The sequence below is a fragment of the Rhinatrema bivittatum genome, chromosome 12 (assembly GCF_901001135.1).
Source record: "Rhinatrema bivittatum chromosome 12, aRhiBiv1.1, whole genome shotgun sequence".
NCBI lineage: Eukaryota > Metazoa > Chordata > Amphibia > Gymnophiona > Rhinatrematidae > Rhinatrema > Rhinatrema bivittatum.
The window spans coordinates 19,011,061-19,024,522 of NC_042626.1; the positions used below are offsets into that span (position 1 = coordinate 19,011,061).

Below are 13,462 nucleotides of genomic sequence, written 5' to 3' on the forward strand. Positions count from 1 at the left end.
CTGAAACCCCCCCGGTTTACCCAGTCAGTATTTTGCTATAAAGATTTTTATTCTCACTCGTGCCAGATGATTAGCAGGTAACAAACGTACTTTGGCAGGTTAAATAAAACAGCAACCTCTGTGGGCAAATGTTGGCCTCTCCCTGGATCGCCCCTGACCCATCCCTTTTTTTATCCGAGCAAATTTATTTGTGCATCGTTGCTTGCACGTGTGCGTTTGAGGTTTATAAAACAGCATTTACATGAATATCTGCGCGCGCATCTGCTACCGTAAGTGTTACGCTCACAACTCTTTGAAAATCCACCCTGTAGGTTTGCTTTGAAAATCCTTGGGTAATCAGCCGCGTACTTGCACAGATGACCTCGCACAGAGTTACACCTGCTCCAAGCAGGGCAATACCTTGTGCGGGGGTAACATACGCGCATACATTATAAACATTTTTTTTAAAAGTCTGCCTGAGTTGCAGCTCTATCCTCCCTCCCCTCTCCCCCCCCATAATGCCTCTCTTCGGTACACGTAAAGTACACACGAAACCGCATTACATGTGCGCTTCTGCGCCCGTTGGCCCTGACTAATTTTCAAAATGCCGCTTACACACACAAAACAAGATTTTGATGCGCATAGATCACTGAAAGCAAGCCCAGAGAGGGCATCTGCCGCTGGTGGGTGGTGCTCTCGCTGCCTTCCCCTCTCCGTCTTGTCCCTAACTGGATGGCTTTGAAGGTCCTGTTGATGGTATGAGGTAGCATAGGGGAGGCAAAAGGACCACGATGAGCTGTGCAGGCACAAAACCTACCTTATCTGCCTGCACAGAGCCTCTTTTAATGAATTGCCTTATTGTAACCCACCTAGCATTGTAGACAGACAGCTCAGAATTTATAAATAACTAAATAATATGTATTACTTTGTAAATAAAATCTTAGAATACTTTTACTAGATGCAGTCCCAGCATCTCATCCCACAGATTAGTCAAAACTTTTGGAAGGCAAAACTTTCTGTCTGTCTGTATTTTAGAATATTCTTATATTGTTAGAATTTAACCAAGCAACAATTACAGTGTCTACAGAACACAGAAGCTCTGGGGGTGTAGTTTGACTATGTCTGCAGGTCTTGGGGACCGGGCTTGCTTATTTATTTATTTATAAAAGTTTACTAATCGCTTTCCAGCTTTTACAATAAAATCTTTCAAAGCAATGCAAACATTATTAAACAAAAAAAAATTAAAACAGTAAAATCATATGCATAAAAAAAACAACAAAAAACATAATACAAAAATAATACCTCAAAACAACCGTCATTATTGTTCATGCATGATCCCTTCTTAAATTAGTCGGCCTCTTAAGTGAAAGCCTGGTGCACCCTGTTTTGTAGTCTGGCTGGCTCTGCTGCTTTATGGAGCGTAGATGAGACGCCATCACAATATCAGTCTCGGCTCTGGTTTTTCTTTCTGCTCATGGAAGCAGAGGTTAAAACCTGCCCCGACTTAGGACAGCGACGGCTCAGGTCATCCATCAGTGTTCCGGCTGTGGCTCGGAAGAGCCTGATGGCTCTTTCTCTTTATGGGTTATTTTTAATTGAACTTGCAGTCCCCTAAGACCGAGGCCATAAATTAGCTTCCCCTGGTGTCCCCGGGAAGGCTGAGGTGGCTTTCCTTTGGCTGGGGTGTATTGATCGAGCTGCCAGCTCTGTCTCTTTCCAGTTGCTTGCTTTCTGAATATTGATCCAGTTCTTATTGCCTTTTGTGTCAGAGAAGCAAGGGGAGCTTAAAGAAGGATCCGCTTGCCTCACGGGCAGCGGTGCTTAAAAGTTTCCTTCCTAAGTGACTTGCTCCACGTATACTGAAAACTGCACGGGGACTTGGGCACAGCACTGAATGGGGAATTGGGAAAACTCCCGGGATGGCAAAGATGTGGACATTTCAGGACCCAAAGCAGAAGTATGGGACTCCTAAGTCTTCCTTCTTCCTGTCTTCCCTTCCCTGTGCAGAAATCCAGGCCTCCACCAGGAGGCCATGCTCTAAACCCTCAAAGTGGGTCTGGTTATCAGGACATCCCAAATAAATACACAACTGAGACGGAGTGAAAAGAGGCATTCCAGGGTACACTGGGAGGATTTAGGTTGGTAAGGAGGAAAGCAACTAACGTAGTCCGAAAATCAAATTCTTTTGCCCTCTTTCTGCTACCCACAGAAACAGAAGGTGAAAAGCACGTGCACCATTCAAGGGAAACTACCAGGCTAGTTTAAAGAAAATCAGCTGCCAAGTTCACGTACACCTTGCAATTAGGCAGGATACTTGAAATTGCCCCCTTAGCTCCATAGTCCCAGGGGGACAAGGTGAGCCAGTCCTGGTTTTACCCTATTGCATGCTGGGAGATATAGTCCTGCCTTTCTTAGGCACCTCAATAAGGAAATCACAACTACATCTCCCAGCATGCAACGAGAGTAAAGCCAGGATGGGCTCCATTTTTCCCTCTGGACATCGAGCTGTAGGATCACAGTATAAGGGGATATTTACTAAACACATAGAGATTTGTCTGTGGTTGTTTAAATGTTTTTTTGTTTTTTTTAATGATGTTTTGGCTATTGTTGTTTTGCTGATGTACCTCACCCTGGGCTTCACCAAAAGGTGGGACATAAGGTTGAGAAATACAGAAACTGATTAAAGGACCATATAGAGATCCAGTGATATATTCACCCCAGAATAACAAGCGAGATAAGGAGGCTCCCTCTCAAGCTCAGGAACAATGGATTTGGACCCCTTTTAGTAGAAGGGATTTTATACTGAAAGAGTGGGGAAATGATGGAACATTTTGTCTAAATAACTACAACAGACTATTGGACAAGTCCTTTTGGAGAGAAAAGCCCATTGGTGGATGTAATGAGACCTCTAGGGAAGAGTACTGGTCCAGTAATTCTGAGCTGATTCTCATATCTGGGGTCAGAAAAGAATTGTTTCACCTTCCCTACCTCGTAGGGAAAGTTATTGGCCAATCAGAGGAAGCTTGGACTTGAGCACACTCTGGTCTTCTTTCAACCTAATTAACTATTAATGCTCCCTCTATCCTGTATGATTAGTATGAATGCTCCCTATCCTGTGTTATTGCTGTTAATGCTCCCCTGTCCTGTGTTATTAGTATTAATACCCCCTCTAGACTGTATTGTTATAAATGCTTGCACTGTCTTGTGTGATTCGTGTTAATGTTCCCTCTGTACTGTATTATTATCCCTTTGTTCTGTTAATATTAATGCTCTCCATCCTGTTGTTACTATTAGTACTCCCTCCATATTGCATTTTTTTTTTACTATTAATGCTCCCTGTCCCATGTGATTAGTATTAATGCTCTCTATGCTGTGTTATTGTTATTAATGCTTCCCTTGCCTTGTTATTAATGTTCTCTGTATTATGTAATTACTATTAATGTTCTCCTGCCATGTGTTACTGCAATTAATGTAATCATGTCTTGTGTTACTATTAGTGCTCCCTATCCTGTGTCACTGATATTAATGCTTCCCTGTTCTGTGTGGCGTTATTAATGCTCCTTGTACTATGTTATTAACTTTAATGCTTCACATCTTGTTACTGATATTAAAGCACCCCGTCTTGTGTATTTTCTATTTATAAATACCCAATCATGTGTTTTGGTTTGCACTGTGAATCCTGTTATAAATAGATAAAGGAAGAGCTTTGGTTTCTAGTGCTGTCCATCTGGTATCCTGACCTTTACCAACATTAAATTCATTAAACAAATAACAAGAGAACAAATTTCTGGTCTTAATATCTTACTGAAATTCATCAATAAACACTGGTATCAAAATATTTTATGATCCTTAATAATATTTCTGAACCAGTCACAGGCTTACTGCATGGTTCATGCTGTGTTCTCCTTTTGTTTCAAGGTTTATCAAGCGGATAAGGGCCACTTCCTCTGCAAAGACAAATATTATGGAAGGAAGCTCTCAGCCGATGGCTTCAGGCAAGCTCTCTACCATTTCCTGCACAACGGGAAGTGCCTTCGGACTGATCTCTTGGAGCCCATCCTGCTCCAGCTGAGGACCCTCAAGTCTGTCATTGAAGGCCAGAACTCCTACAGGTTCTATTCTAGTTCCCTCCTCATTGTCTATGATGGGCAGGAACAAGCAGAAGGCACAGTGACCTTGGATCACCCAGGGTATATTCAGAAGAATGGGTGCGCTTTGCCCTATGTCGTGAACAGTCACCCCAAGGTTGATGTCCGCATGATCGATTTTGCTCACACCACCTACAAGGGCTGCCGGGACAACCAAACCAACGATGAAGGGCCTGACCAAGGTTATATTTTTGGCTTGGACAACCTCTCGCGAATTCTGCAGAGCATTCAAACAGGAGAATGACAAAGGCTGAAAACTGCGGGAGCAGTGTGGTAAGAACTATCAGATGACAGTCAAGCTGGGAAGCTTTCCTAGCTGCCCTTGTAGCTTGGATTCCTGCTGTTGGAGTGCCTTTGAATATCCAACCGTGCTTATAGAAAGATTATATATATACAATATTTGTATATATAAAGGCATAAAAGCCAAAGCAGGACTGAAGCACCGTGCAGGGCTGCAAACCTAACCTGCTGTGCATTTGAACCCCTGCCTCCATTCTTGGGAATGACAGAATTTTATTACTTGAACAAGTCTTAATGGTAAAGGATGACCTCATTATAACTTAAATCCCCAAAATTAATACTCTTACTTAAAAAAAAAAAAACCTAACCTCACAGGGCTGAAAAACTGAGAATGTTTTACATGTAGGAGACAAGTAGGTCAAACATCCAGAGAAGTGTTTGACCAGGTTTTAACAGGTTGCATTGCTAGCGTTCATTCAGCTTTGCAAGGACATGGCAAAGACATTTGATGACTGCCTTCCAATAAACACGCACTATTGAACGCCAGCAGAGACACCATGAGATACCTGGCTCAGAGCTGCGAGCAACAGAGCTAAGAGCTTCGTGCACACCACTGGAACATGTTGCACTCTTTTTTTTTTATACATGAATGTAGATAATGTGTGCTTTGTTGGCCAAAAAGCAAAGACTGCGACATCTTGATGTAATGTTTACAGAATGAACAGACACATAATCAAATGAGAGACAATGGAGTTTCCTTCATTCCTGCTGTAAGAAAACTCCTCCTTACTGGTGTTAGGCATGGTGGGGGTGGGTAATTCACATGAAGTTAAATTCTTAATAAATTGTTTCGTATTATCACACAAGTTTCTCTCATTTAGTGCCATTTTGTGCATATTCGACCGTTCTTTGGGTTTAGTTGCCTGTCTTATAAGAGCTGACCATTTTGGTAGAAGAATAAGTACAGGTCCTTTCCAGGGCAAACCCATAAGAACATAAGAAGTTGCCATACTGGGTCAGACCAAGGGTCCATCAAGTCCAGCATCCTGTCTCCAACAGTGGCCAATCCAGGCTGCAAGTACCCAAAAACTAAGTATATCCCATGTTACTGCTGCCAATAAAAGCAGTGGCTATTTTCTAAGTCAACTTAATTAATAGCAGTTAATGGACTTCTCCTCCAAGAACTTATCCAAACCTTTTTTGAACCCAGCTACACTAACTGCACTAACCACATCCTCTGGCAACAAATTTCAGAGCTTAATTGCACGTTGAGTGAAAAAGAATTTTCTCCAATTAATTTTAAATGTGCTACTTGCTAACTTCATGGAGTGCACCCTAGTCCTTCTATTATCCGAAAGAGTAAATAACCTATTCACATCTACCTGTTCTAGACCTCTCATAATTTTAAAGACCTCTATCATATCCCCCCCTCAGCCGTCTCCTCTCCAAGCTGAACAGCCCTAACCTCTTTAGTCTTTCCTCATAAGAGAGCTAAGGAATAGAGCTTTTTCCACCGCAAGCCCTTCTCTATGGAATTCACTTCCACTAGAACTAAGACAAGACTCTTCCCACCAGTCATTCAAGAAAAATCTGAAAACTTGGCTATTCAGTCAAGCATTTCCCTGACCACTCACAAGCAGCTTTCAATTTGTTATTTTTTTTGTATCTGCCACGCTCTAAAATGCATATCTCCAGCTCCACCCTCCTCTTCATTTTCTTTCCCACAATGGTTCAGTCGATGCACTCAAGCGGAAGTTAGTTTTCCAATGATTTCTGTTTCCAGCAAGACATCTATACATTTAAGAATAGGAATAATTCCTAATACCATGTTTGAGTTAGACATTGTCTTTTGGCCATCTATTTATTTCTTCTTCTTTTATAAAGGCTATTTAAAAGTTTTATTTAAAACATTAAGACATTTAGACATTTAAAACTCAGTGTATTTGTCTAATATATTTCTCTATTTAACTGTTGTTTAAAAAGTTCTATTTATCTGTTTGTTCAAAACGTTATTCGTTATATGTAATTGCTCCCAAGCAAACCTTTCAATAGTTCTCTGTAAACCGATTTGATTTGCATATAATGTAAGAAGACCGGTATATAAAAAACATAAATAAATTCCATTCCCCTTATCATTTTGGTCGCCCTTCTCTGTACCTTCTCCATTGCAATTATATTTTTTTTGAGTTGTGGTGACCAGGATTGTACACAGTACTCAAGGTGCGGTCCCACCATGGAGCGATACAGAGGCATTATGACATTTTCTGTTTATTCACTATTCCTTTCCTAATAATTCCTAACATTCTGTTTGCTTTTTTGTCTGCCACAGCACACTGAGCCAACAATTTCATTGTATTATCCACTATGATGCCTAAATCTTTATCCTGGGTGGTAGCTCCTACTATGGAACCTTACCTCAGGGTTCAGCGCTGTCTGCTACCCTCTTTAACATATATATGCTACCCTTATGTCATCTGCTGGCAGGCCTAGGGATAATACATTACATTTACGCAGACGACATTCAATTAATTCTACCAATAGACGACACAATTGAAAAAACATTAAGTCTAGCTAACATGTACCTAGACATAATTAAACAACTACTAAACCAGATGGAACTGGTTATCAACATTGACAAAACTGAATTCCTTCACCTTGAGAGAAAACATACTAAAATCATTCAAACACCAATAACCCTAAGAAATAACCAAAAAATTGAGCTAGCCGAAAAAGTAAGGAATCTGGGAGTAATAATGGACCCAGAAATCAACCTGAAGCAACACATATCTATAAAAGTAAGAGAAGGCTACGCAAAACTTATGGTCCTCAGAAGATTAAAACCATTACTCACACCTGCCCACTTCAGAACAGTATTGCAAACACTTATCTTTTCTAGCACTGTCTACTGCAACGCACTCTTACTAGGACTCCCAAGCACATCGATAAGACCACTCCAGATACTTCAAAATACTGCAGCCAGAATACTAACTGGAAAAAAGAGGAGGGACCATATAACCGAAACTCTAGCAGACTTACATTGGTTACCCATCGAATACAGGATAAAATACAAAGCCTTATGCACCATACACAAACTAATATATGATAAAGAAGCAGACTGGCTAAACACAGCCTTACGAGTACACGTTCCACAAAGAAACCTCCGCTCAGCAAACAAAGCACTACTAACAATCCCTTCAGTAAAGTCAGCAAAATTAACCCAAGTGAGAGAAAGGGCTTTATCATTGGCTGGGCCCATACTATGGAACACGATGCCACCCGAACTCAAATTACAGAATAATCTCAAAACTTTTAAAAAAAATCTAAAAACATGGCTCTTTAAAAAAGCCTTCACTAAAGAGTGTGGAGGGTAGAGAATGAAAGTACAAGGTAATGTAGATGAGAATGATTTTAATCAATCCTACTTTTAAGAAGTAATATTTCAAAGCGATAGTAACTCAATAATATACCTGGACTTGACCAACATTACTCAAATAATGATTTTATTTATGAAATTGTAACTGAACTTTATTGGCACCTGTTAGAATGTAAGATATCCTACATTTACTTACCTTAGTCTATGTGCCTATTTGTAAACCGTTGCGATGGTATATAACTTAGCGACGGTATAGAAAAGTTTTTAAATAAATAAATAAATAAATGTAACCACAGCATGGGGTATTTTTCCCTATATGCAACACCTTGCACTTGTCCACATTAAATTTCATCTGCTATTTGTATGTCCAATCTTCCAGCCTCACAAGGTCCTCCTGCACTTTATCACAATCTGCTTATGATTTATTGACTCTGAATAATTTTGTATCATCTACAAATTTGATTACCTCACTCGTCGTATTCCTATCTAGATCATTTGTAAATATATTGAAAAACAGAACCCTGAGGCACGCCACTGTTTACCCTTTTCCACTGAGAAAATTGACCATTTAATCCTACTCCCTGTTTCCTGTCTTTTAATCAGTTTGTAATCCACGAAAGGACATCACCTCCTATGCCATGACTTTTTAGTTTTCTTAGAAGCCTTTCATGAGGGACTTTGTCAAATGCCTTCTGAAAATCTAAATACACTATTTGTACTAGTTCACCTTTATCCACATTTTATTAACCCCTGCAAAAAAAAAAAAAGAAGCCCTTCCCTTGGGTAAATCCATGCTGACTGTGTTGCAATAAACAAACAAAATAAACATTTTCCTTCTTACTCCTAGTTATTGATTCCCTGTTACATGTAACTGCTTTTCTGCACCATTGTTCAAATTGTAAAGTTTATTGCACCCCTGTTTCTTGTGAACCAGCATGATGGGACTACCGTCTTGAATGTTGGTATATAAAAAAACTTAAATAAATTAAATAAATAAATAAATGTCTTTCTATATGCTCTATGATTTTGACCTTTAGAATAGTTTTCACTATTTTTCCTGGCACCTAAGTCAGGCTCACTGGTCTATATTTACCTGGATTGCTCCTGGAGCCCTTTTTAAATATTGGGGGTTACATTGGCCACCCTCCAGTCTTCAGGTACAATGGATGATTTTAATGATAGGTTGTAAATTTTAACTAATAGATCTGAAATTTAATTTCTGAGTTCCTTCAGACCCCTGGGGTGCATACCATCCAGTCCAGGTGATTTGCTACTCTTTAGTTTGTCAATCTGGCCTACTACATCTTCCAGGTTCACAGTGATTTATTTCAGTTCATCTGATTCCTCCCCTTTGAAAATCATCTCCCGAACCAGTATCTCCCCAACATCCTCATTAGTAAACACAAAAGCAAAGAATTAATTTAGTCTTTCTGCAGTGGCCTTATCTTACCTAAGAGCCCCTTTAACTCCTCGGTCATCTAATGGTCCAACCGACTCCCTCACAAGTTTCTTGCTTCTGATATATTTTTTAAAGTTTTATCATGAGTTTTTGCCTCAATAGCTAACTTCATTTCAAATTCTCTCTTAGCTTGCCTTATCAATGTTTTACACTTATTTTATTTATTTAAAACTTTTCTATACCGACATTCATAGGACTATCATATCAGTTTACATTGAATAGGGGAACCAGTTAACTTTTGGAAAAGGAATTAGAAGTTTACATGCTTATACTTTTTCCTATTTTCTTCAGATGGCTCCTTCTTCCAATTTTTTAAGGATATTTTTGGCTAAAATAGTCTCTTTCACCTCACCTTTTAACCATGCCGATAATCATTTTGCCTTCCTTCCAACTTTCTTAATGCATAGAATAACGCTGGACTGCGCTTCTAAGACTGTATTTTTGTAATAACTTTTTATTTATAAATTTTTTCAAAATAAGAGGAAATGAGTATGAGACATAGATCAACAGAGTATAGCACACTATTAATTCCAGTATACACTCCTCCAATACAGTATGCATCAGTAGGAAGGTAATCCACTAGATCAAACCAAGAACAAAAGGAAAAGGCATGCACTTTCACTTTTTTTTCTATCTATTTTCCTCATTTTATCAACGTTTCCCTTTTGAAAATTGAGAGTTAGAGCTGTAGATTTACATATTGTCCCCCTTCCAGTCATTAGTTCAAACTTGATCATGTTATGATCACTATTGCCAAGTGGCCCCACCACCATTACCTCTCTCACCAAGGGATGGTAACTTTCAAAGTGACGTGCATCCTAAACCGAGAAAAACATGTAGGGGTAACCTTAAGTCTATCTTGAAAAATGTCAGACTTGCTGATGTTAATTTTGTACCCAGAATCCTCACCATATTCTGACAAAAGATTCAATATGGCCAGAGCGCTCCAAACCACTTTTAATCTCTGCTATGTTAATCCCCTTGACCATGCCCTTATGTATTCAACATTTGATTTATAGGGATACTGAACATTTTTAGTATAACAAAAAATGGCCTTTTTTCTAAATTTGTCTAAAGATGAAAGAGCTGCTCTGAAGAACTTAATGACAGATACATCAATAGTCATTAAAGTAGTTGATAAAGCTAGAGGAAGAGCTTTGATGAATAAACACAAGCATCCAGCTGAAGTCAATAGACAATTATCAGATGCAAATTATTATTTATGGCTAAAAGAAAATCCTACTGCTCATATCCAAAAGATCATTAGATCAATTTTGTCTGAAGGGGTGACTCTTGGACATCTTGCAGATAAAGAATATGGTTTCTTGTATCAATAATTTTCAATCACTCCAACTATTCACCTAAGGTGCATAAATCCATAGACAATCCATTGTCTGCTGAGATGATTCTCTTTGTGAACCATTATCAATGTATGTTAATTTTTTTTAAACCATATGTCACCAACCAAGAATCCTATATTAGAGACTCATCACACTTCACTGAGAAACTATTTATTATGTGATGGAAGAGAAGTGTTTTGGCAACTTTAGATACAGAATCATTGCATATGAATAACCCTTAGGAGACAGCATCGATCCTTATCAGGGAAACATTAGGTAACAGCAATGGAAGCAGTGACGGCTCCAGACGTAAAAAAAAAAATGTATGTGTCAGCTTAGTTAGGAAAATCTTCTGTTCTGGATTGCATCTTCAAAGAAAATGTGATACTATTGATATGGTATAATGGTGACATTACTTGTAATTTGGAAGAGGGAGTTATTATCTATTTAATACAGTAGACAGACACAAACTCCCACTGTAGAATGATTGGAATGCTCTCAGACTTAAGAGCTAAAATTCCGCTGAACATTGGGTTTATAGTATTCCATTTTTCATTTAATTTATTAAAACTTAATAATCCACTTGATAAATCATGTTACCCAAGCGGTCATACAAAGAAAAGACAAACGTCATTTCCAGTAAAAATAAATATGACAACTAACCCAAGCAATACAAAAATCATCATAACTTAGCACAATATAAAATCTAAAATAAAAATAATAAAATACAAGCCAAACAATACAATCATTAAACCAAATTTCTTAAGTGTCCTTGTCAAAATAAAAAAGGTCAACACACCAAAGTAAATTGAACAAAATAAGACGACAAGTTAAATATTATCATATGCCTTAATGAAGAATCAAGACTTCACAGCATTTCTAAAATATATGCCTTGAATGAAGAAAACAAGAAAAACACTATTGAGACGGTCAGTTCCCATTTGGGTCCTGAAAGCATGCATACAACAGTCTTTAAAGATCACACCTCAGGATACACTCACTAAAATACTTTCCAAGCTGTAATTCTAAGGATATTGTACCCATGTGATCTTATTTATATAGATAAGATATGACATCTATTGAAGACTCAGATGAGCAAACATAAAAGTTGTTTTAGCAATGCCATTCTTAAGGCATCATTAGTAACACATCTTATGAGTAATTCACATACAGAAAATTATTTCAATTTGTTATGCTTGAACAGGTGAAATCTAATAACCGAGGAAGTAATGCTTCTGTATCACTTCATGGTGAGACTGCACCTTGAATACTGTGGGCAATTCTGGTTGCTGCATCTCAAAAAGGAAATAGCTGCATTAGAGAACGTACAGGGAAGAGCGACCAAAATGATAAAGGGCATGGAAGGGCTCCCCTATGAGGAAAGGTTAACGAGGTTAGGGCTGATCAGCTTGGAGAAGAGACGGCTGGGGGGATGTGATAGAGGTCTACAAAATCATGAAAGGACTTGAACGGATAAATGTGAATCAGTTATTTACTCTTTTGGATAATACAAGTAGCACATTTAAAACAAATTGGAGCCACCGGTAGAGCACCCTTCCCCCTCTGTGAGTTCCAGGTACCTAGCACCTTTCCCCCGCACGCCCCCCATCCCCGGGCGGCCGGGGAAGGCGGAGGTCTGAAGACTCGAGCGGCCCATTGGTCAAGGAGGTTACTGGTGTGTGTGAGAAAGAGACTGTGTGTGAGTGAGTGGCTGTGGGCCCTAAGGAAGAAGACCGTGAGGACAGAGCTTCAGCAGTCACTGCTGCTTCTGGTGTGTGCTATAGGCCTGCAAGGGAAAGGAGTGGGAGAGTTGCTGGAGAGGGTAAGTAAAGGTGGCTTTTTAAGTTTATTTTTCTTGATTGACTGCCATTTTATCATATTACTGTTATTTTGTTAATATCTGCCTTTCATTTCTTATTCCTTATCCCCATGCATATTTATTATTAAGTTACTAATTCTTGTTCTGTGTAAAACGCCTCCAAGCGTATGTTCTCTGTTATACTGTAAACCGAGGTGATATTTCTGATGAACATCGGTATATAAAAATCTATAAATAAATAAAAATCTATAAATTTTAATTATTGGATATTATGTGATGTCTGCTGTTTTGAAATATTTTATTGATATTTGGACAATTTTTAATAATTTTTATGAGTTTTTAATTGTTGGATGTTATTCTGTTCATCAGCTGTTTTGTAACATTTATTAATTTAGCTTTACAATTATTTCTGTGTGGGGATCTATAGCTTGTTCTGTTTTCCTAACAGGAAGTGTATTAGTGTTTAGGGCATGGTTTAATCTTTGTAGTGTTGCCTTTTCATAGATAGGGTTGTTACTGTTTGAGTGTGCGCCATAATGCAGGTGTAACTTTGTGCACATTAGTTTGTGTGCATTATTGCAGATCCTGGGAGTGTGTTAGGTGCTATATTTCTCTTTCAATGTCTCCAGGTTCACACTGCATGCACAGTGGCTGTTTTGGTTTTCCATTCCAGTTTCTGTCTCCATATTTATAATTTGTGGCCTTTCTTTACTTGGTAATAGGTCAGTTCTGTGTGTCTGTCCGAGGTGAGGTATTTTACTAGCATGTAGGCATTTGTATCAATCTTATTTGTTGTATTTTCTCAATAGGACATGCATTAGTGGTAAATTACAGTCTTTTCATAAGGAGGGCTGCCAGTAAAGGGAGTTTGTTTGGCTTTTACTGAAATGTCATCAGACCCAGAATATCTTTTTTGTATGGTAAGTTGTATGGGTAATGCCCTAGTTCTGCTCTGCACCCATTGTTGGGGGTCGAGGGGGGTCCTGTGGATGCAGAGTGCATATTTACATTTAGCCCCGTGACGGTCAAATGCTCAGTGTGTCATGCATGTGAGAACCATCTGTCAGATCAGCCAAGAACCACTGATCTAGGATGACATCAGCT

General features: G+C 38.9%; 1 protein-coding gene across 3 annotated transcripts in view; it reads left to right on the forward strand.

The window, feature by feature from the left end:
• Positions 1-4,777, forward strand: part of IP6K3 (inositol hexakisphosphate kinase 3) — a 31,747-nt gene extending 26,970 nt beyond the window's left edge. For all 3 annotated transcript variants that reach the window (XM_029573810.1, XM_029573811.1, XM_029573812.1), the window contains one exon: positions 3,898-4,777. In XM_029573810.1, coding sequence (XP_029429670.1) covers positions 3,898-4,371 — 474 coding nt within the window. In that variant the 3' untranslated portion in view covers positions 4,372-4,777. The remainder of the gene's footprint in view (positions 1-3,897) is intronic.
• Positions 4,778-13,462: the final 8,685 nt, after the last annotated feature.